General features: G+C 52.8%; 1 protein-coding gene across 1 annotated transcript in view; it reads left to right on the forward strand.

Moving 5' to 3' along the window:
- The window catches only part of LOC119093390 (nephrin), a 34,515-nt gene that overhangs the window by 5,132 nt on the left and 5,223 nt on the right, over nucleotides 1–24,160 (forward strand). The window contains exons 5-12 of the mRNA XM_037216346.1: nucleotides 194–397; nucleotides 3,429–3,580; nucleotides 4,773–4,917; nucleotides 8,128–8,258; nucleotides 11,200–11,371; nucleotides 20,872–21,029; nucleotides 22,022–22,157; nucleotides 23,240–23,548. Of these exons, the coding sequence (XP_037072241.1) occupies nucleotides 194–397; nucleotides 3,429–3,580; nucleotides 4,773–4,917; nucleotides 8,128–8,258; nucleotides 11,200–11,371; nucleotides 20,872–21,029; nucleotides 22,022–22,157; nucleotides 23,240–23,548 (1,407 nt within the window). The remainder of the gene's footprint in view (nucleotides 1–193; nucleotides 398–3,428; nucleotides 3,581–4,772; nucleotides 4,918–8,127; nucleotides 8,259–11,199; nucleotides 11,372–20,871; nucleotides 21,030–22,021; nucleotides 22,158–23,239; nucleotides 23,549–24,160) is intronic.

Consider the following 24,160-nt stretch of genomic DNA (forward strand, 5'->3'; position numbering starts at 1 on the left):
CACCCCAGCGTAGCCCTCTTGGTCTATTGTCCGCAGGCCGTCACTGACTAGTTACACCAGCACTGCTCCTGGCAACCGGACCTCGCACGCGTGCCGCACAGCGACCACGAGTCCATTGTCTGCTTAAGTGAGTTGCGGGAGCGAAGGACGGTTTGCGTGTTGCTCATGATAACGTTAACGTGCCTGTTTGCAGGTCGCCCGGAGCCACGGGTCACGTGGTCCCGTGACGACCTCCTATTGGACGACTCGGACGGACCGGACGGGTCAGGCCAGGTCATCAACGTGCTGCGACTGGCTCCTCTGGGTCGCGAGGACCTGCACACCCGGCTGGTCTGCTCGGCGACCAATAACAACATCAGCCGACCGGTCACCACCCAGGTCGTCCTCGACATGTACTGTGAGTGGTCCGGCCAATGATGACGTCACATATCGACATGTACTGTGAGTGGTCCGGCCCGTAATGACGTCACATATCGACATTTACTGAGTGGTCAGGCCCGTAATGACGTAACATATCAGCATGTACTGTGAGTGGTCCGGCTCTTGATGACGTCACACATCGGAAAGGGCACTATGTGGCGGCACGTCACGAAAATCCCGGACGTCATCCGGTATGTTTATTCGCTGAGACGAGCCACACATGGGGGATGCATTTTGTCTTAAAGAGGCCACGGACCATGAAGCCACGGTCAAGCTGCTACGACATCACTGAAATGAAGTGTTGAAGAGACATCGACGAGAGCAATGGTGCGTCACCAAACGTTGTCGTCTTAACTTTATGATGATGATAACGCTCACCTGCACGTCTTTTGGTCCTGAGACGAACACGGACTATCCCCATTAGGCAGCGTTTGACTGCGTGATTGCTGGTACATTCTGAAATGATATAACAACCATCATGTTTGAAAGCAGAGGCCATCACATATCATGTCGAAATAACAATACCATACATCACACGTTGACGACATAAGCTTAGGTTAGACAATTGTTATGGCGTAAACCATAGCTAGTCATACATTTGGAACATCGCCCTTTCGGACAGCCCCTGCTGCTCTACGTCACATTGACATAACGTACGCACTGTGAGTCGTTAAAGACAACATAAGCATGAAGCACCACACCTTCCGGCGCCAAGGCAAAAATAAGTGTCCGTGTTATGAGTCAACGTTGACGACTTTTTGCCCACCACATGTTTGATGGCGTCTCAGCGTGATAACAGGATTACACAAAGGGTATCTTCGAACCGTAAGCCGCGTCCGCCGGTAAGTCACCGGACATCGCCGTCACCAGCCGGTCTGGGCTCAGTGGTAACAGCGCCTGTCAGCCACGTCCGTCGGCTAGTCACCGGACATCGCCGTCACCAGCCGGTCTGGGCTCAGTGGTAACAGCGCCTGTAAGCCGCATGCGTCGGTTAGTCACCGGACGACGCTGCCACCAGCCGGCCTGGGCTCAGTGGTAACAGCGCCTGTAAGCCCCGTCCGTCGGTCAGTCACCGGACGTCGCTGTCACTAGCCGGCTTGGGCTCAGTGGTAACAACGCCTGCAAGCCGCGTCCGTCGGTTAGTCACCGGATGTCACCGCCACCAGCCGGCCTGGGCTCAGTGGTAACAGCGCCTGTAAGCCACGTTCGTCGGTTAGTCACCGGACGTCGCTGTCACCAGCCGGCCTGGGCTCAGTGGTAACAGCGCCTGTAAGCCACGCCCGTCGGTTAGTCACCGGACGACGCCGTCACCAGCCGGTCCGGGCTCAGTGGTAACAGCGCCTGTAAGCCACGTTCGTCGGTTAGTCACCGGACGTCGCTGTCACCAGCCGGTCTGGGCTCAGTGGTAACAGCGCCTGTAAGCCACGTCCGTCGGTTAGTCACCGGACGACGCCGTCACCGGCCGGCCCGGGTTTGCCTGTAACCGCGCCTGCTCATTGGTAGGCAGCGCCACTGCGTCGGCGGCCGATTCCCGACGGCGCGCCCGCCGCCGCAGCGCCGCTCCAGCGCGACCGGCCGGCGTCGATCGCCGGTCGTGATTTGGCAGTCGCGTCCCGCATTGTTATTGCAGTTGAGGCGGGCGGTCGTTTGTTCTCCTGTGACCGCATAGTTTGGCGCACAAACACGCGACGCCGGAATTAGCGCGTCACGGCCGCGGCCGCGCCCAAATGAGCGTAACACGTGCAGTGAGAAGCGAGAGTCGTGACGCGTCGGTGCGGAGCTGCTAGCCGACGGGGCACGATTACCGGACAAAGTTTTGCTGCGAAGTGAGTCGTGGTGAAATGCTCTAGAGTCACGATCATCAGGGATTCGTGTGACTGCGGGTAAACAATGCTCGCTTTAAGTAGCTATGAGCTTTTGGGTGGTGTGCTTTGCCCCTCGCGCTGAGTCACTGTTTTTCAAGCTTGGTGTGTTGATGCTTGCCGGTATTTGTTTACGGTTCCGTTGAATCGACCTGTGAAGAGTCGCGGGCACGGCTCAGCGGAACACACGTGCGACGCTATGGGTGGCGGGCTGGCGCGCGAGGAATTGCGTCGCCTTGCCGGCTCTTCGAATACTCAGGTCACTGAAGCTGTGTCAGAGTGTTGTGCAGGGCAGAGGACGCTGACCGCGTGCACAGCTGGGATCGTTCACTATTATATATATATATATATATATATATATATATATATATATATATATATATATACTCAAGTGGAAAGAACAAGCAAAGCAAACCGTCGAATTCCGTGCTTTTCCCTCACCATGTTGCGCAGAAGAGATCCCACATAGCTGGAGAGTGCTGAGGAAAGTTGGTGTGGCAAAGCTTCCGAAATGAGCGTCTTTCAACGGCGAAATGTTAAAATGACGCTAATTGCAACGAAAGTTGGCGTTGCCACCGTCAAACCAGTCGCAGCATAATCTGTTCTGTTCGGTACTCGCTGTTCACCGATGCTCTCTACCACCCTGCGAGGACACCCTGTCTGACTGTCTTCGCCGCGTTGTTCACACCGCGCCGTCGGCCGCTCGGCACCTGACCGGCCGGCGGCGGTGACCGACAGTGATCCCCGACCGGCCGGCGGCGGTGACCGACAGTGACTCCCGACCGGCCGGCGGCGGTGACCGACAGTGACCCCCGACCGGCCGGCGGTGGTGACCGACAGTGACCCCGACCGGCCGGCGGCGGTGACCGACAGCGGCCCCTGACCGCCCGGCGACGGTGACCGACAGTGACCCCTGACCGGCCGGCGGCGGTGACCGACAGCGGCCGCTGACCGGTCGGCAGTGATGACCGACAGCGGTCTCTGACCGGCCGGCGGTGATGACCGACAGCGGTCTCTGACCGGCCGGCGGTGATGACCGACAGTGGCCGCTGACCGGCCGGCGGCGGTGACCGACAGCGGCCGCTGGCCGGCCGGCGGCGGTGACCGACAGCGGTCGGCCTTGACCGACGCCCGACGCTGTTCCAGTTCGGCCCCTGAGCGTCACCATTCTGGGCTCGGCCCGCGCGGCCACGCTGGCCGGCCAGTCGTACGAGCTGGTGTGCCAGGCGTACGGCTCGCGGCCGCCGGCTAACCTCTCCTGGTGGATGGACGGCGCCGCGCTGGACGGCGGTCGGACGGTGAGCGGGCCACGGGGCCGACCTGCACGCGCCAGTAATGCCGTCGCCCAGAGGCTGGTTATTGCTGCTCATGCCATAACTGGGGCCATTTGTACTGCTGGGCGTTTGCTCAGTGCGTATTACTGACGCCCGCAATTATGCTCATAGTCTTAAGAGTACAGTGTTTTTGGAGCTAAGTAGAAGAGTCTGATGCGCACCACACATATTTTTTGACGTGACGTATTTTCCTTTGTTTGCTTTTCGTTTTCAATCAATCTTTTCTAGATTTGCAGCACACATATTTCCCAAGAATCGTTTCCATTGTGCTTGCCCTCTGAGCTGCATTATGAGATAATTATGTTTGTAATAAATGGGCTAGGGGAGTGTGGGTGTAAATCCGACCTGATTTAGTTTTACATTGCTCAGCCAGTGCTTCATAAACGTACTTAGTTTAAACAATACCTAGCGTGTCTCACATGCTGGCACAAAATAGAGTTGGTTGAAATTGAGAATTTAAAAAAGGATTGCTTTCAAAACTTTCATGGTGTTGCGGTCGAAGTTCATAAACTGGCTGTTGTTTCCTGGCGTGAAACACGTAGTTTTGCAGGGCGATGTCGAAATACCTCCGCACATTGTCATCCACTCGAATTTTGTCGCGGTACTTGACAGGAAGTCCATCCCGTGCGGTTCAATGGATTCACAGCAGACTTTGCAAAGCAGCAATCGAGGATTATTTGTCGAATCGGTGATTGCTTTGTTTGATATTGGAATGATTAAATGGTGATTGCTTTGTTTGATATTAATGATAAATGATTCCCGACTCACGTTGCCACGTTGGAAACTGTTGAGCTGGATTCGAGTAGTTGACTTATAAACATCAAGCTGTTTCTGTCCCTCTGCCACTTGGGCGTCAGCTCGTTCTAGGCTTATGCGATATCAACCGTGGTTCGTCCTATTGCATTTGAAGGGAAAGATCGAAACGAAAATCGAACCATCCCTCAAATAAGTAGGTCGGAGGATCAATTAAACCGGTCATTCGTTCTTGGACGCGCGTGCTTTGGTGACGACTTTGCCGGACAAAACATCGTCAATGTTATTGTTGCGTCATGTCCCTTGACACCTTCAGAATGCATAACCAGTATATGATATGACTGTTTATTCACTCCCTAGCTCTTGGTGCATGACATGTCAACGTATCACTCTCTCTCGGCAGGAGTCCGGACTGGGCAACATCACCAGCAGCACGCTGCCCTTCAAGCCGCGCCCCACCGACAACGGCCGGGAGATCACGTGCAGGGCGGAGAACAGCTTAGTCTCCGGCGGTACGATCGAGGATAAGAGGCTGCTCAACGTCAGGTGTAAGTAGAGAACGACCGCCGGCTTACGTGGTCTGACGTCCTCTGCTTACAAGGTAAACGTTGTGGCGATGCGTGCCTACACATTATGCAGCGAGGGGACATATCTCAATCACATTATCTACGCATTATTCACCAGGGCACATATCGTGTAATGCTGCGAGCTGGCATCATACGATAGGTGCCAACACACATGATAGCGATTGCAATGTGTTGCTAATATCATAAAATTGCAACGACGCCCACATGTTTCATTTCACACTCAGTTTACCGCACAAATTGTTGCTAAAATGGTGTTGGGATAGAGTTTCCTGTCAAACACGCTTTACTGTGCGGCACTAACGCCGTTGATCAATGAACATTGCCCGATTATCTATGGACACCGATCAATGATCATTATCAGAAACGCGTCTTCAATCAATGTTCCCGGATCCGGAGCCTTTCATCAAGTGCTTTGGTGACATTTGTAATCTATCGATGGGATCCGTGCATGTTACCTAAATGTGCTGGAAAGTATCCACTGCTACGGAGGGACGATGCTGTATGTCTTGCAGTATTCACAGAATTATGCGTAATGTCGGTTTCCTTAAGCTGATATAGCGTGACAAAGTAGAAATGACGACTAGATCCGGAATCAATAGAGCTGGTTTAGCTGTCGCTACCACCTACAGCGATATGCCGGCAATGTCCAGCTGTGGTTTACTCTCTAGCTGGATAGAACACTATCACAGTGTTATTTGCATGGTCTGTCTTCCGAATCGATGCCCTTTTTATGTGGCTCATTTCAGACATTTGCAAGCTGTTAGCTCATCTCTGTTAACTGCGAAAAAGGTGGTAACGATTCGCCAATCTCCTCCTGGTAACATGCGTCTACACCTGAAGCACGATTCCACACCCCAAAACTATGGTCTTGTAGACTCTCGATTTCATAACGATTCCAAGTGTGCTACCCACGCCCGCAGCTGGCGCCGTGGTGGTTTTGGAGTGTGTTGGATAGCCAGGACGCTGCCGCTCCCGGTTTAGACACTAGACAGCCCCCTCCTCTCCCCGGAAGCTCTCTTTTGGAGCCTTCCCGGTCACCGCCGCAGAGCCGCGCGCTCACCCATCTGGGCCCCGAGGCATTGTAACGAGACATATCCATCTCCATCTTGCCATGCGCGCCTCCGGCGACGGTGGCCGGGCCGGCGCCGCGTTCGCGCCATTACTCCGATTGGGCGCGAGACCGGTCCGGGCTCAGGAGCGCGCCGCGCCCCCGAGTGCGATCGCTCATCTCAGCCCCTCGGCGACCGTTTGTCCCGCCTGTTTGCATACTAGAAACTTTATAATGGCCGTCTCGCAGGGGTCGGCTTTTTTGTGTGGGTGGGCGCTGAAGCACGGAACTTTCTATGTAGATGCTATTTTCTGCGAGGCAGCGCTAAATGCGGCAGTTTATGGACGGTATGGTGTTTTACATGCTGACTGCTTCGAAATTTATCGATCTCTAGGATGTTCCTGACCCGGTCGCAAACTTACTCTTGTTTGCCAATCAGCTTACAAGCGAGAGGCGTAACGGTACGAGGAGTGTGCCTGGAGGTCTCAGCTGGTTCCACCGGATGTGTTCTACTTGAATTGTACTGTGTGCAGTAAAAGAACACAAAAAACGCGCTCAAAAGTTACCAGGCACAGCCTCCTGCGACCCCTGTGATTGTTGCGCTTTTTTTCGGCGGGGAGCAATAGGCATTTTCTTTCGTATTGTCTGCAAGTGAATAATTAATGAGCACGTGAAACGGTCCCAGATACGTGAAACACATTCTAGAACACACTGTATTTTCTTGATTTCTGCGAGAGAGGGTGAGGATACTCTGTCGATGGCCGTTGAGCTTCGATGTGACCACAAAAGAAGAAAAACAAGGATTGTTGACATCCGAATGGCTTCCCAAAAGTGGAGGGAAGGTGAGGCAGTCCCGATCTTTAAAATAGGGAACTGAAAGTCCCCAGCGAGCTGTTGCCCAGTGGGCTTTACTGCTGTTTCCTCCAATGCGCTTGAATTTTTGTCAAAGACGCACTAATGAAACACTTAACGGAGATCGGACTCCTTCATGTAGCCCAACAAAGATTCCTCCCGAAGCGTTTCTGTAACACCCAGCTATTAGAAGTCATGACAGATTGAAGCTCCGCGGTTGGGACGGGGTGCCGGTGGACGTAGCGTACCTCAACTTCTATAAAGCATTCGACTCTCTACCCGAGAACCGACTGCTCTCTAAGCTCCATGCGTACGGTACGCGAGGCAACTTGCTGCGTTAGATCAGGGCCTTCCTAACTCACAGGAGGCAGAGAGTACGAGTCCTGGGCTGGAGGTCGGATTCGGTCGATGTCATCAGCGGCATCCCACAAGGGTCAGTTTTGGGACCAACGCTCTTCATCGCTTTCGTGAACGGCCCACCTGATCAAGTGCAAAGCGCGGTCAAGATGTTGGCAGATGACACAAAGGTGTGCTGTCGCGTTCCGAGGCCCCTGACTGCGTCTCCTCTTTATGTCGACCTTGGTGGAGGAGTGGCTGCTTTATTCGATCTATCAAAGTGCAAAGTAATGGACATCGGCACCTGCGGCTGGTCAGTCTAGATGGCTGGTCAGATATGCTTCACTGAAAATACATATTCTTTGAGAAAACCTTAACTGCAAAAGCAGGAAGCATTGTCATTGAGAACTCGAGCAAGCTTGTCGAATACCAGCCATGAATATCTAAAGCTGCAATTTTCCAGCAAACATTCAGCGCATTTTCTCGCTGGTGTTGGGGCTGATTGGGTACACTCAGCATGTGTTTGGCACTCAGTCAATAGCACCACTTGAAACCTCGGTCGCTATTCAGACCACTCACTGCAGAGCGGCTGTGGCTGCCAGTCTCGAATAAAACGCGTTTTTTTCTGAAAGCGGTTCGTGCCTCACTTTGCGTATTTGACTGCCGAACGCAAAATATCCGACACAGTTGCAGCAGACGTTTATTTGTCGCTACTTTTTTGCCCCCAACATTTCAACAATATGATAACGATTATATTTTTCATCAGGTGGCTGTCGAGAAGCCCATCTGAGGCTGTTTTTCCAAACGGTAGCGCTATCCGCGAACATGCACTGCTGCACACGGTCCAGCGGAGACTCCATCCTCTGACTGGTCGTGGCGCGATGGGTGACGTGGGTGGCCAGAGCGGGTGACGCCGACCGTGCCGTCCCCCTCAGATGCGCCGATCGTGGCCGTGAGACTCGGCTACGCTCTGGACCCGGACGACATCAAGGAGGGTGCCGACGTCTACTTCGAGTGCCTGATCCGGGCCAACCCGGCCGTCTACAGCGTCGTCTGGTCACACGACGTGAGTAGCCGCGGTCCGGCGCAGCGTGTCAGTCTCGTGGTTCTCCGCCTCGCTTTATGATTCAGGCAGGCAGCCTCAACAGGACGTGTAGAGAGAAGTCTTAAAGCGCACCTGCTCCCTAGCGTTCGCGTCGCAGTACTTGGACCTTGTCTTTAGACTATACCCCACGTCGGGTGCGCACTGTGGGGCATGCTAGATGATGTGATCGCAGGCGTCCACGTGGGTATTGCTGGGTCACTTCCTGCGCCAACGCATTCACTTCAGCTCCTCGCACACTTCGACTTCATTCCGCTTCACATCGCTTCACTTCACTTCGCGGTGAATCACATGTCAGGCGACGTAACCATGAGGCTGGTGAGCTAAACCCAGCAATGCTTTGCCTGTCACTTTAATCCTACGAAATGTTTCCCCTTCGCCCTACGAATGGGGCCTTAGAGCCCCCCCCCCCCCCTGAGATCACGAAAGCTGATAAAATCTACACACCTGTGTAAGGCTATGAGAAAAGCACGAGTGAAAATCCATACATTTGACTTGTAATATGTCGTTCTAGGTTCAACACGTGAAGGTAATTATTTCAATGGCCCTTCAGCTGCACCAGGGATTAAATACGCCACATGAGTGAAAACTTGATGAAAAGATATAAGCAAAAGTTTGACCTAGCATGACCTTGAATTTCCGTTCTTTAAAAAACAACCGGGACGCTAGTTTTACATTACAGGGTGTTAAAAATTAGAAAAGGAGTCTAGAAAACCGCTTCGGCATGCCTTTCCCGCGATAAATAGGTTTACTTGCCTTTTCTAAGCGAAATGTCACCAACGCGACGCCGGGGAAAAGGTCATAAGGCACGAACAGTGGGGTCGAAACCTTAAAATGCTTCTAACACTCTAAAAATGATTCAATGCAGGAGCCCAATATTCCAGCACTGTGCTCTAAACCATTCATAGATTATTCCGGGAAACCGCGGGGGGAGGTCTCGGCCTGCATCGTAGGGCGAGAGTATGTCCTCGCTCTGATGGCGACTGCGAGTCGGCGAGAGTATCTCCTCACCCTGATGGCGACTGCGAGTCGGCGAGAGTATACCCCCGCCCTGACGGAGATTGGGAGTCGGCGAGAGCATACCTCCGCCCTGACGGGGATTGGGAGTCGATGCAACTCACGCGAAAGGTTTTCTCGAGATATCTCTCCGGCCTGTCGTGCAATCATATCCAAATTTCTGGTAGCCTCTGGGGCATTCATTGCGAATCTTTGACACGATAAACATCTCAATGGCGTTTCTGGTTTCTGAAAAGCGATGGTTTTTTAGGAATACTGCACGGCAATCCACGCCCGGCGCGGGTGGCGAGCGGCAACGGACGATTCCACCGATCGCGTGCGGAGGCCCGTCGCTATCCCTGTGCGCCACAAAACACATGCGGATCCCCGTCGCTATCATTGTGCGTCACAAAACACATGCGGATCCCCGTCGCTATCATTGTGCGCCACAAAACACATGCGGATCCCCGTCGTTATCACTGTGCGCCACAAAACACATGCGGATCCCCGTCGCTATCACTTTGCGCCACAAAACACATGCGGATCCCCGTCGCTATCATTGTGCGTCACAAAACACATGCAGATCCCCGTCGCTATCATTGTGCGCCACAAAACACATGCGGATCCCCGTCGTTATCATTGTGCGTCACAAAACACATATCGATGTACTAAAAACTAAACGTGGAACACGTGCGCAAGCGTCACACTGCGACGTGGCATGGTTTCATAAATATTGGCACGTGAACCTGAAACGGTTCGATTTTACGAAAAAACGCTTGACCTGGACTAGTTGTGTTAATCAATGACACAGCAAAAGGACGTGCATGATTAATCACGCAATTCCGTTGAGACCAATCCACTAGCTTTTCCGAGGCTACATCTTTCTAAGTTTGAAAACAACAGGTGGGGATGGGGCGCATCACCCCTCTCCCTCCCCCTATCAGTCCGTTTAATGAAAAACTGCGAATCAGGGCGATGGTAAATTGACTCCAAGCTACTTCCATTCATGAAAGTAACTTGTCTTCTATTGGAGAGAGGCATGTCATCTAGAGTTATGCTTTTGCTCTCTCAGTGAGGGCGGAAATACTCTGAAAACATTCTAGTACACGTTGTTTTATGATACACCTCAAACACCCTAAAAAGCGAGAAGTCTTTGTCCTCTCCGAAAACATGTGATCAGCCAGTCAGTCTTATGAAACCCTGCTCTAGCTTGGCATACTCTTAACATGCCCTTAATGGATAACTAAGAACCTGTCTGTAGCACTCAAATGCCACCAGTCACTGGTCATCTTTCAACTACTTCTCTCCCTTTCACAGAGAATGTAGCGCGGTAAGCGCGTCGTATCCAGCTGTTGTTCCGCTCACGTGATTAGCCAGAGGCAGGGGTGGGGTCCGCTTGGGGTCTGAGCTCGTGGGCAGTACCTTACTCAGCCCCGTCGAGCGGAACGCTCGCTCGAGGCGAGGCGGGAGTGGGAAGTTGGTGGAGGCTGATGCGGCCGCCCCCGTCCAGCGAGATGTGCTTTTGTTAGCGATGGCTCTCAGCGTGGGTGCGACGGCGTGACTTGGTGCGATAGGCCGGTGGGACAGGTGAAGCAGGATCATCCGAGCATTCATCACCAGATGGCACGGGGATGATCTGAAGAAAAGTGTAACAGCCATTGGTAGGACATACTCTCTTTAGAGAAAGATATGGAAAGACCAATTTAAGTGTTGTGTCTCAAGTTACCATGAAAAACTCGCACCCACGCCAGGTTCCTTCAGGGGTAGCGCTGGTCGCGACCTTTGGGTTATTTGCTGGCGCAGTTTTACGTGTCGATGGCTGGCTGTTAAATAAAAACGTTGTAATTGTTCCCCGCGCGCCGACATGTGGCGGTACACATGTGAACCCCGTTTTCGTCTGTGTCGGCAGGAGAGGCCGGTGCGGCCGAGCCCGCGCGCCGGCGTCAGCGACATGGTCAGCATCAACGAGCGCAGCCTGGTGATCCGCAACCTGAGCCGCCGCTCGGCCGGCGCGTACCGGTGCCGGGCGGCCAACCCGGAGGGCGAGGCTGCTGGCCGGCCCGTCCACCTCAGCGTCAAGTGTGAGTGGGCGGCGGTCGCGGTGGCGGGGGGAGGGGGGGGGGGGGGGGCGATCCGACGTCACGGGCGACGCCGGACGCGGGCCTGACTGTGACGCGGCGACGGCTCTCGGGGGTTCGTCCGCTCGCGCTGATATGTAGCAAGTTACCGACGTGTGCCGGCCGATGTGGAAACAACGCAAACTTCCGACGATCACCCGTCGACCAGAAGTCATTTATGTTGTACGACGGCCTGCCCCAGGGCGTTTGATATTGTTGTAACAGCAGTGTACGGTGAAGCTTGTTTCTGTTCTACAAACAGACATCAAGGCCCTAGCCTCAGTTGTGACAAAAGTGAACCAGGATGGGAGTCGCTAGGGTTTGACTGGAACGTTCGCCTCCTTTTCATAAAAAGGCGGTCAGAATGTAGCCTCAGTTGTACGAGTCAGCCCCAGAAGGCTTGCCTCTGTTGTATCAGCACTCTGTTGGCGCGGTCGTCTCTGCTGTACCGGCGGCTCACGGGACCTTGTCTCCGCTGAGCGCAGGCGGTCTGTCAGCCCCCTCCTCCGTGCTGTACCGGCGGCCCGCGGGACCCTGTCTCCGCTGGGCGCAGGCGGTCTGTCAGCCCCCTCCTCTGTGCTTTACCGGTGGCCCGCGGGTTTCCGCTGGTCTCAGGTGATCTGTCAGCCCCTCCTCAGCGTTGTATCAGCGTCCCGCAGTACCCCCTCTCCACTGGTCACAGGCGGTTTGTCAGCTCGTTCCTCCGCGTTGAACCGGCGGCTTGCAGGATCCTGTCTCCGCTAGTCACAGGCGGTTTGTCAGCCCGCTCCTCCGCGTTGTACGGGAGGCTTGCAGGCTCCTGTCTCCTCTGGTCACAGGCGGTTTGTCAGCCTGCTCCTCCGCGTTGTACCGGCGGTCTGCAGGACCCTGTCTCCGCTGGTCGCAGACGGTCTGTCAGCCCGCTCCTCCACGTTATACCAGCTGTGGACCGGAGCGTTCGTTTATATTGTATCGACGCATTGACGGCAGGGGGAGGGGGGGGGGGGAGCTTGTCCCGGTGGTGTTGGCAGCTTGACAAGCGCGGCGCTGCCCCGTCGGCCTGCGCTTCGGTGACGGGGTCAATGTCTCTCCGACTAATGGTCCGCTGATCGATCGCCATCCTGAGGACGGCCGAGCGGCTGAACAGACCGACCTTTTCCTCACCGCATCCTGAGGACGGCCGAGCGGCTGAGCATTCCGGCCACTTCCTCACCGCATCCTGAAGACGGCCGAGCGGCTGAACAAACCGACCACTTCCTCACCGCATCCTGAAGACGGCCGAACGGCCGAACAAACCGACCACTTCCTCACCGCATCCTGAGGACGGCCGAGCGGCCGAACAAGCCGACTACTTCCTCACCGCATCCTGAGGACGGCCGAGCGGCCGAACAAACCGACCACTTCCTCACCGCATCCTGAGGACGGCCGAGCGGCCGAACAAACCGACTACTTCCTCACCGCATCCTGAGGACGGCCGAGCGGCCGAACAAACCGACTACTTCCTCACCGCATCCTGAAGACGGCCGAAAGGCCAAACAAACTGACCACTTCCTCACCTCATCCTGAGGACGGCCGAGCGGCTGAACAAACCGAACACTTGCTCACCGCATCCTGAAGACGGCCAAGTGGCCGAACAAACCGAGCACTTCCTCACCGCATCCTGAGGACGGACCAGCGGCCGAACAACCGAACACCTCCTCACCGCATCCTGAGGACGGACCAGCGGCCGAACAAACTAAACACTTCCTCACCGCATCCTGAGGACGGCCCAGCGGCTGAACAAACCGACCATCCCCTCACCGTATTCTGAGGACGGACCAGCGGCCGAACAAGCCTAACACCTCCTCACCGCATCCTGAGGACAGCCCAGCGGCCGAACAAACCGACCATCTCCTCACGGTACTCTAAGGACGGACCAGCGGCCGAACAACCGAACACCTCCTCACCGCATCCCGAGGACGCCCCAGAGAGCTAAAAAAACGAACACCTCCTCACCGCATCCTGAGGACGCCCCAGCGGGTGAAAACCCCGACCACCTCCTCACCGCATCCTGAGGACGCCCCAGCGGGTGAAAACCCGACCACCTCCTCACGGCTACCTTCCGCACATGAATTGTACCGCGCTGGTGAATTTGATGATGGCAGCATAGCACCTGAACGCTTGTTGATTGTGTGTTGTCCCTGCGATTTATTATACATTATATAAGTGTTAATGTTAACCCTTTATGTATTTGAAGATGGGTGTTGTTTTGATGGAATTTTTGGTTTCTGAGGTTCATTAAACCTATGGCTTTAAACTCAAAATAACTTTTAATTTCCGTTATTGCGGAAATTCAAGCGTACGTACGTTCCTCAAACTTCACTCAAACTCAAACCCATGTATATGTTGCAAGGCTTCACGTAGCACTAGACGTTTACGCCAACTTGAACTGGCTTTTGTTAACTGTAGCGATCGCAGACAAGTTGGAAAGATATCTTAACTACATGCCACATACCTTTTACATATATAGCGTACCTTTTGTGAGAAAAGTTGCTATAGAAACTTGTGGCCAGGTGTTCTCAGGCCGGTATTGACTGGCAAATATGTTTATGGATCATTTAATGGCTCCTCAGTCAGATTTTACGATACCGTTCGATAAAGAACCAGTTGCAAAAATATATAACCGCGGTGTAATGTGCGCCTCGGAGATTCCACTTACGGGGTACCCAGGTGAACACCAAAGCACGAACAGTCACTGGGGTGTTAGCTCGTAGTCTTGCTCCTCCCAAAATTATACGGTGATGCTTTTCTTGCCTGTATCCTATATGTCCACCTGGCAGACCGACCATGACGGTTTAAAATAAAATCAACAGCCTTCGGCCTCACGACTCATAAGACCGTTTAGCTGACCTCAAGGTCTCCGATGACGCTGCAGGTCACGTCAAACTGTAACATTGTGATGAATCTGTGAGCACTTGTTATTTGTGAGCGGCAGATCATTTTGAGTGCTCTGAGTCATAAATCACACGTATGTGTTACGCCATGTTGCAGAAACGAATCGCGTCTGGATGAATGACCTTAGGTCACTGTAGCCCATGCCGAAAAGAAGGCAAATCGTTCGATAGACCAGCATAAAGTGTCACTTATGATGAGTGGTGCGCATTTTACCAAAGTGCCAATATCGTCATTGTTTTCAAATTATCTCCTTGTCATTGCTCAGGTGAGGGACCATGCTAAGCCTGGATTTTGATGTTCAGGTTTAGTGGCGCCTCGGCCATGCCGTTCACTCGCATCCATTACCATTGTACATGATATTCAGATGTTTCGGTGTAATTGACTATCTTTGCGATCTACATGCTTCTGCCGTCACTAATTTGTAATTTGTCAGAAACAAAGTTGATCGGATTTTCTGCAGTAATTGTGCAATTCTTGCTAAAAATAGTTTCTTACGAAGGGAGTAATCCCAACACTCCAAGATACCAATGCCACTTTCAGCGACGACTTGAGTCGGTAGCTTTAACGCGGCGCTTAATGCCGTGCCATGGCCGCTCCCCATCTCAGCTTGACTCTCTACAAGCCGTTGTCAACTTATCAGCGTAGAAAACTTGACTGAGCTCGGTCTCTTGTACTTAGCCCGCACGCCTTTGCTGTTGTTGCTACAGGGGAGCGATTCATTTTTGGACGCGTCCAACATTGTAAAGCCGTCTTTATATTAGCGTTGTGGAAGCAACACGCATTTCATAACCTATGACGCAATATATGGATAGATAAGACAACCGGGCTGGGAGCATCTTGAAAGATTTACCTTCCCTTAGTTAGTTGTCAACTCTGACCGTCCTGGAACGGTTGATGAAGCACAGTGTCGTTAACGCGAACACGCGCGTCTGGCGCACAGTGGTCAGGTTTTCGACGATGGCGCCTTATCGACTGAGTTTGGTCACGGCTGGAATCATTAAGGTTACTGAGTGCAGGCGTGCGGTCGACTCCGGCTCGAGTCGACTGAGTTTGGTGCCGGCCGGAATCACCAAGGTTGCCGAGTGCAGGTCTGCGGTCGGCTCCGGCTCGAGTCGCAGTTGTGTCCAGAATCACCGTAAGTTCGGAATCACTGGACGTCAGTCGCATTAGTTGGAATTGACCCCCAACAAAAATGCTTGAGTCGGATTTAGAGTTCAGTAAGTTATGTAGGCTAAAACCATCACTAAATCAGCTCATGGACCTTGAGATAAGAAAGGAAGGCCATCAGCTCAAGGTTTTTCGTCATCATGAGTTAAAAGCGCTTACGTTAAGTCTACACGCGGCGAGGAGGAGCAGTTTGCTACCTGAAGGTTTTTGCAGAATAACTTCCGAACGGCGCCATACGGCCGCGCCAAACTATGCCTAACTGTAGGCAATTTAATGGCAGATATTTTGTCTTCAAAAATTGGATATACCTTGTAAGGTCAGTGACATGGCAGGCTAACGTCAGACAGTGGCTGTCAGCGGAGGCAATTTTAGCAGTGGCTCAATGTAGTGCGACAACGGAATGTTAGATATCTGAGATGATTTCTTATGCCAAAAAGAAATATTTGAATTTAGAATTACCGCACATTTAACTGATCTGGAGTCAGGATGAAGATCATGCCGAGGTCAAAACTAACCTATTGTTTACTGGAAAGCTTGCTTTGTGGAGTAGTTTCTGATGCTCGTTTATAAGTTTTTGATAACAGGGACCGCAACAGACATCTTCATTGACCTGCTTGAAGTTCGGAGTAGGTCACTGACCTAAAAAAACCCAGATCAACCCTTCGCTTTTGAGAACGTACCGTCTAACGTAGAAAAGTGAAAACAATCTGGTAGGTTTTTCGTCAACATGACCTTCTAAGCGCAAACAAGGTCGCCAATCTAAAATAAGCATCACCGACTTTTGCTTTAACCAGTTATCTAGGGCTCAGCAAGAGGTTTAAAGCAGTTGTATGAGGAGGTATGGGAGCACCTTGAAGACCAACATTGAGTTTGACCTTATTCGACATTGTTTGACTCAAAGGTAATAATCTATGCATCTCATTTTTTTTTACAAAAGTGAGTTCATATGCAGAGCAATTTATTCTGTGAATATGGTATATCTAGACCCCAGTTGTTTGTTTCGAGGGATCAAATTAACCCCCCACCCGAGCGAGTAGCATTGAACCGGCCACCCGGGCGCGTGTGAACGGTCTTCAATATACCGGAAGACACTATTTAAACAACATCGTATATAGTGTTAAATCACGGTTATATTGACAGTTTCCAATATTTTGAGCTGTGCTCATCACCAAGAGTGACTATGTCACTCTGACTGTCGTTGACTATGCCTTTGAATATGACCATATGCCTGGTATGTCAGCGGCCACAGTAAGAAATATTGAGTAGAGTCAATATCATCGTTGTGCAACATTACAAAGTCGCTTCGCCAGTGCCTCTTGGTATATTGAAGGCCGTTGACTAGGTATAAGAGCTTCTAACTAATGATGGCTCGGGGCACATAATTAATCATTCACATGTCGCGGAGTTTCAGGCTGGGAAGCTTATTGCAAATTGGGAAAAAAAGTTATCAATATCCCGTATTTGCAAACGTCGTTACAACCGAACACAAGAACCCTGTCAGCAGCAAAACCATCACATCGCAAAAAGCAACAAAAAACATTTTCAAATATAGCAACTTTGAACAAAAGTTGCCAAGAGCAGGACTTCATGAAGTGAAAGACTATGACCCAGTTTCGCTGTACGTTGATGGCATTATCCAATTACACTTCCTTTGATGCGTTGCTGGATCAACCATGTGTATTACCAGCGTTCAGTTAGCATTATCAAGCACATTGGCACCTGCAAACCTCCCTTTGATCTCCTTACCTTTAAGGTTTTTGACAAAACACCTGTTGGTGCATTTATTCAAACCGACCAAAATGCAAGGGCTTTGTAGCCAGTTGTGTGTCAGTTTGACCGTTTTTTGTTGTTGTTGAAATGTTGCTCGGTGAACTAATTTACGCCGTCGTTTTTAAGTCAACGTCTTGTTCGGTTGTTTGCTCAAAATGTGCTGTGCACTTATGATGTGTGTAATAGTTTTATTGTTGACTCTGACATTGTATAAGGCTGTTTAGTGATAGTGCCTGACAATGCTGCTGTTCGCTCACCCCCGCTCGCTCGTTCAAGGTGGGCTCACCTCCTGGTCGCCAGCTCAGCGTTTGCTGACCAAATACGAGCAGCAAGGGCTTAACACGCGCTCGGGTGGAGGCCACGTGACCCTCTCCGATAAGGGGTTAACACGCGCTCGGGTGGAGGCCACGTGACCCTCTCCGATGAGGGGTTAACACGCGCTCGGGTGGAGGCCACGTGACCCTCTCCGATAAGGGGTTAACACGCGCTCGGGTGGAGGCCACGTGATCTTCTCCGATAAGGGGTTAACACGCGCTCAGGTGGAGGCCACGTGACCCTCTCCGATAAGGGTTTAATACGCGTTCGGGTGGAGGTCACTCGACCCCCCCCATAAGCTGTTTTTTCTAAGATGACTTTCGAACTGCACGCTAAACTTTTTAACATGTAGGCAGTGGAATATCCCATGCCTGGTGCACAAATGAGTTTGCACATCATAAGTTTGGTCACCTATGACAGGTCAATGTCAGTTCATGGCTGTCGTCGGTGGCAATTCCTAGGGAATCATCAATCCGACGTGACAACGAAACGTTAGACGAATCCATGCATCTTTGAGGTGGTTGCGTAGACAATTAGACAGCTGACTTTAGGATTACGAGCTTTCCCAACACCCTGGGGTCATGTGTAAAGGTCAGACCGAAGTTCAAACCTCACTGCTTTTTTACTGGAGAACCTGCTTTATGGGTAAGCTTATGACGCTTATCCCGAATATATTGATCACAGGGATGCCAACAGACATCTTATTTTGACTCTTCATGGAGGTCAGAGAAGATCACTTACCTGAAATGACCCCGATCAACCATGTATTTAACAACATATCGCCAAGCGTAATCCTTTACGACCATAAAAATGTAAGCAATTCCGTAGGTGTTTTGATCGCCGTGCCCTTCTGTACGTCAAATAAGTTAACTGACCTGAAATTAACACAAATGATCTTTTGCTTATAAGAAGTATGTAGGTTAAAGGAGAATGTATGAGGAGTTCTGGGGGCACTTCGGACACCGATCTGCAGTGTGACCTCGTTTGACCTTCCTTGACTAGTATGTAATAATCTAGGGACCTCAGCATCTGAGGCAAGTGATTTCGAACACCGATCACTGATCGAATTAACACCGCTGATCTTTTCCTCATAAGAGGAGAATGTTAAGTTAAAGGACCATGCATGAGAAGGTCTGAGGGCACTTCGGGACACCGATCTGGAGTGTGACCTCGTTTGACCTTACCTGACTTTTAGCTAATAACCTAGGGACCTCAGCATCTGAGGCAAGTGAGTTCAAGTACCGACCTATATACTCTGTGAATTTTGTATTTTTAGCTGTTAGTTTTTGAGATCTGAGCTGGGTCAACTTGACCCCCTCCCCCCTCCCCTCCCACCACCCGAGCGAAGATCATTCAAGCGGCTACCCGGGCGCGTTAAATAACGTGCCCAGGTCACGGATAAAAAAACTACGACAATGCTCAACGCTTGAGGTGGACATTGCCAGCTCCGACTCGAACACAAATGTACGCATTGATTGTGGCCTCTGCGACAGCGTCGAGAACTGTTGGATGGGATCACCTCAGCGTGCTGGCACTGGTAACAGTCTGCGATGATCGCCAAGGCACGGCTTTAGGCTTGCACGCCCGCTGAAGACCGGGCTCAGGGCAGCGCACGGCCGCTGAGAAGCGTCCGCTGGTGGGACGTGTCGGACCCATTCGGCACGCACGTTGGCAGCCGTGTCGTAATGTCGACCGCTCCATCTCAGCTGTTTTTCGGTGTCGCGGGGCGTGACCTGACGCGGCCGGGAAAGCGGCCCTCGTCCACTCGATGGCGGACCTGATTGAGTTAGCATGCGCCGCCGGCCGCTGCGTGGTCGCACGGCCAGGTTGAAATAGGGCCACCCGGCTCGCCCGTGGGTCGATCAGCACCGCAGCGGGGGCGGCGGGTCAGCCGGTGAGACGAGGAAGGGCGGGGTCTGAGAACTCCCTGGCCGCTTCAGGGGTGGTAGGGAGGGACGCGTTCGCCCGAGCAGCGTGGCGAGCGCCGGGACGGCTGTCTGGGGGAGGGTTCCTGACGGCAGGCAGCTTGGACTAGTGCCGGCTTTTTAGTGGATTTCAAAGCGCACTGAAGTTGATTGTTCAGTTCCGCCTGATTTGGTGTGGGGGAAGAGTGGGACTCTGATGAAAAGGATTCCGATCCGCTGCTTCCACGTTTGATTGAACGAACTTCGTTGAATGAAGCACGCAATCGACCGGTGCTGTAAAGAAATGTTGGAGAATAGGAACGCTGTGTAACGGATGACCTCAGCTGACAGCGAACGATTTGTTAAAGATCGCTGAAATGTTGTGCATTTTCGTCCCGCCAGTGGCGAACAAAGCATAGGAAAAGGATCGAATGATAATCCTACGATGGGCTGTGTTTTATTGAGATGGCATTGCATAGGTACTTTCAAGTTAAACCCGGCGATTTACCATGGTGAGGCTTTCTCGTATTATACATTACGTCATCTGAACAAAGCGATGATAATGATGTATATGCAGAGGCGGCAAGATCTTCGCAGTCTTCAACTGTAGTAGGCCTTAACCTGGCATTTGCTTGGGGTATTTGCCATTTTCAGGTGCTGGATTGTGGTTCAGAGGGAGAGGCAACGTTGCTGACCAGGCTGGTTTAAACGGCGGGGACTAATGGATCGCTTGACTCCACCACACTTTGGTCTGCTGACCTGTCGGTCACTGATGACGCCACTAGCCATGTCAAAGGTCACGGCTTGTTGATAATAATCATGTTGTAAATAAATGCAACAGAAGTATGTCAATCGTGACTTCTGCTAACTGTTAGACGCATAACAATACACTTTTGCAGGTATGTTCGGCTTCAAACTTCTATGTTGAAAATAGTTGGTACGCAACTTACCAGGAGTGCTGATCGAAAGAAGATATCAAGTAATCATTCAATTGCTGCATGCAAATACTCACCGTTTACAGCAGGACTGAGTGTAACGAGACCGACGACTTATGTTGACGGAACTCGTGCCGCTCGTGTTGATGCTGAGGACGCAGACGCGTCCGTGTGTGTCGGACCAGAGGAGCCGGCACGTCCCCTCCCCCCCCCCCCTCCTCCTCCCCGCCGCGGTTGCTGACCAGCGTGCTCTGGCCGCAGACGCGCCTGTGCGTGTGTCGGGCCAGAAGAGCCGGCACGTCCCCCCCCCCCCCCCGCCGCTGTTACTGACCGGCGCGCTCTGTCCGCAGACGCGCCCGTGTGTGTGTGTCGGGCCAGAAGAGCCGGTACGTCCCCTCCCCCCCCCCCCCCCCCCTCCTCCTCCCCGCCGCGGTTACTGACCGGCATGCTCTGGCCGCAGACGCGCCCGTGTGTGTGTCGGGCCAGAAGAGCCGGTACGGCACGGCCCGGAACGAGGCGGCGCGCGTCACGTGTCAGGTGGAGGCCAGCCCGGCGGATGTCACCTTTAGGTGGCAGTTCAACAGCTCGGCAGAGACGCTCGACCTGCCATTCTCACAGGTTTGTCTGGCAGACGTTTCGTTCAGGTGGCAGTTCAACAGTTCAGCAGGGACGCTCGACCTGCCATTCTCACAGGTCAGTCTGGCGGATGTCATCTTCAGGTGGCAGTTCAACAGTTCAGCAGAGACGCTTGACCTGCCATTCTCACAGGTCAGTCCGTAGCCGGGACGTGCTGACCGTGGCAGAATTGTCGTATTAGCCGTGCCACTCGTGGGAACATCAATGTGTAAATGGCGTTGTGTCGTCTTGGGCGTGGCGTTTACTGTGCTGCATAGGCCGCGCCCCATTCTGCATGTACTTTGGCCGGCCCATTCCCTGTCCAAACGACATTCACAATTCTTGCAGAGGCGGGCGAGCAGGCATGATTAATAGGCACTAGATTTTGTAACAGGCAAACATGGAGCCTTTTGGACTGTGACCAGTTGTTGAAAAGTGCATGCAACATGTGGTCACGCTCCGCGCTTAATAATATCGGAGCACTCCTGGTATGAATCCTATCATACTAGCCGTGGTGAGTCTAACGTTATTGTATGCAACCGAGTTTAAAGCCCTAGGGCCTCTTCAGCGTGAGAGCATACAGGCAGCAAACAGAAGCTTGTCAACTCCATAACAAATGCAGTCGTGGTCGAGGAATTTTCAAGCGCTTCGATATCTTAGAAAGACCCCATTTTATTTGTTTTCTTTGAAGTGGTGACCGCGTGACATTATGGACGCGACAGAACAAAAAAACAGGTGTAATAATGGAACGAAATAGGTGACCGAGCGGCCGTTACGGCACCATCATTTGACATGGATCTCCATTTGACCTGGCAGGTGCAGCCGTTTCCAACTACGCGCCGTGTTGACTCAGCTGTATCCCACTCTAAGTGACTAAGTCCCGTTCCGCCAAACAACAGAGTGAAAAGACACGGTGCATTAGCCCAGAGACACGCGTCTAGCCGGCAGCCCCGGTGTGACTGCGCAGCAGAGACCAGACCGCTCTCGTTCACCAGATTGCATCGCGAGGCGTGGAGAGCCGCGCCTCCTACACGCCCAAGACGGAGCTGGACTACGGCACGCTGCTCTGTACGGCGGAAAACGACATCGGTCGCATGGTCAAGCCCTGCGTCTTCAACATTGTGCCCGCAGGTGAGGGGGGATTGGTTGGCTCATTGGATGTCTGGATGACAGCCCTTTCGACCATCAATGATAATTTCAGGGATTTGGGATTAAAGAGAATGGATAACGGTGGGGTTGAGCTGCATGCACCTGGGGAAACGCCGCCGAGCCTTAGCCCATGCAGGGACCCCTACGTGGGCATGCGGCGAACGTCCGGTCGGGTTCGCTCTTTAGGGGGCCTCTGGGCCCACTCGTGGCTGGTGCATGCAGCTTGCCCCGGACAAGCAGCCTGCCCGGGCAAGCAGCATGTTGCGAGGATGTAGCATGAAGCAAAGATAAGCGGATAAGAGGGTCGGATCGGTGAGATGAAGCGAGCACACTGCTCCCAGGCCTCTCTAGGGCAGTAATAAAAATATTGTGAACTAATATTTCCAGAATATATTTGTTAGATATGTATTTCAGTATTTAAGTGCCGTAAATGTTTTCGATTAATTTGTAAATTTATTTAAGTCTTTTGAAACACATAAACAATATCCATCTTCTTCTTTTGAAACACCTTGGAATGCTTTAAGTATTGCATGACTTTTGGCAAATGCCTTTCAAAACTTGTGTTGAATTCTTGTCTCAAAATTTTCAAACAAATACCTCGCAAATCTTTTAAATAAACTTCTGGCTAAAAGCTTCCTTTCATGAACAAATCCAGTCAGTATACTGAAACATGCCACACGGTCGTCACTAGTTTTGCGGCCTTGCCGCGCGCCTCGGCTCGATCTCACTCGGTTTTGTGCGGGCATCGTTTCAACACTGTCTTCCATGCCATGTGTGACTGTGCCGGCCACGGCTGCCTATCACATGCACCTCACGTGCCGCTGGTGATGGAGAGCCGTTCCCGGGGCCTGATGAGATTCGGTCGGGCAGTTTGTCACCCCATTTGTCTGCTGGCGTGTCGATCGACGAAGAGCGGTTAACACCAGGAGATTTATCGCAGAAATGCGTCCGGTGAGCTCTCAGCTTTCATGGCGTGGCTCGGAATAGCTCCGTGTTGTCCGAAGCCGTGTGGGATTGAGACAGCCGGCGGCGGCTCTAAGCACCACCGCCGACCTGCTGGCCAGGTCCTCCGGAGCCGCTGCGGAACTGCACCGTCATCAACCAGACGTCCGACTCGCTGGAGGTGAAGTGTGCGGCCGGCTTTGACGGCGGTCTGCCGCAGTACTTCGTGGCCGAGCTGTTTGACGTGGCTGGCCGGCGGCTGGTACGCAACCTCACCCGGCCCTTCCCCCACTTCGCGGTGCTGGAGCTGCCGCCGGGGCTGGAGCTGCGGCTCGAGCTGTACGCGGCCAACAGCCGCGGACGCAGCCGAGCCATCACGCTGGACGGCTTCACGCTTAAGGCGGCCGAGAAGCGCATCAGCAGCAGCACGGGTCAGTCTCGCACTCTCTCACTGCTTGCAACAACATTGCCAGTTTCATTGCTTGAACACGACGTACATCCTCGGTGCATTTTATTAGCATTTCACAGCAGCGTGTCTGACATTTTCACATGAGAAAATTTCCCCTCGCGGGGAAGTTGTCTTATGTTACTGTCCATCATCTGTGCCATGGGCCGCAGGCCGGAGCGGTGTGCCGTAGGCAGGAGCGGTGTGTTGTAGGCCGGAGCGGTGTGTTGTGGGCCGGAGAGGCATGGTGTGGGCGGGAGCGGCGTGTCGTAGGCCGGAGCGGCGTGTCGTAGGCCAGAGCGGCGTGCCGTAGGCCGGAGCGGTGTGTTGTAGGCCGAAGCGGTGTGTCGTAGGCCAGAGCGGTGTGTTGTAGGCCGGAGTGGTGTGTTGTAGGCCGGAGCGGCGTGCCGCAGGCCGGAGCGGTGTATCGTAGGCTGGAGCTACGTTTTGTAGGCCGGGGCGGTGTGTTGTAGGCTGGAGCGGCATGGTGTGCGCGAGAGCGGTGTGCTGTAGGCCAGAGCGGTGTGTTGTAGGCCGGAACAGTGTGCTGTAGGCCAGAGCGGTGTATCGTAGGCCGAAGCTGCGTTTTGTGGGCCGG

The sequence above is a fragment of the Pollicipes pollicipes genome, unplaced genomic scaffold, assembly GCF_011947565.3.
Source record: "Pollicipes pollicipes isolate AB1234 unplaced genomic scaffold, Ppol_2.1 Scaffold_4002;HRSCAF=4701_pilon_pilon_pilon, whole genome shotgun sequence".
Classification (NCBI taxonomy): Eukaryota; Metazoa; Arthropoda; class Thecostraca; order Pollicipedomorpha; family Pollicipedidae; genus Pollicipes; species Pollicipes pollicipes.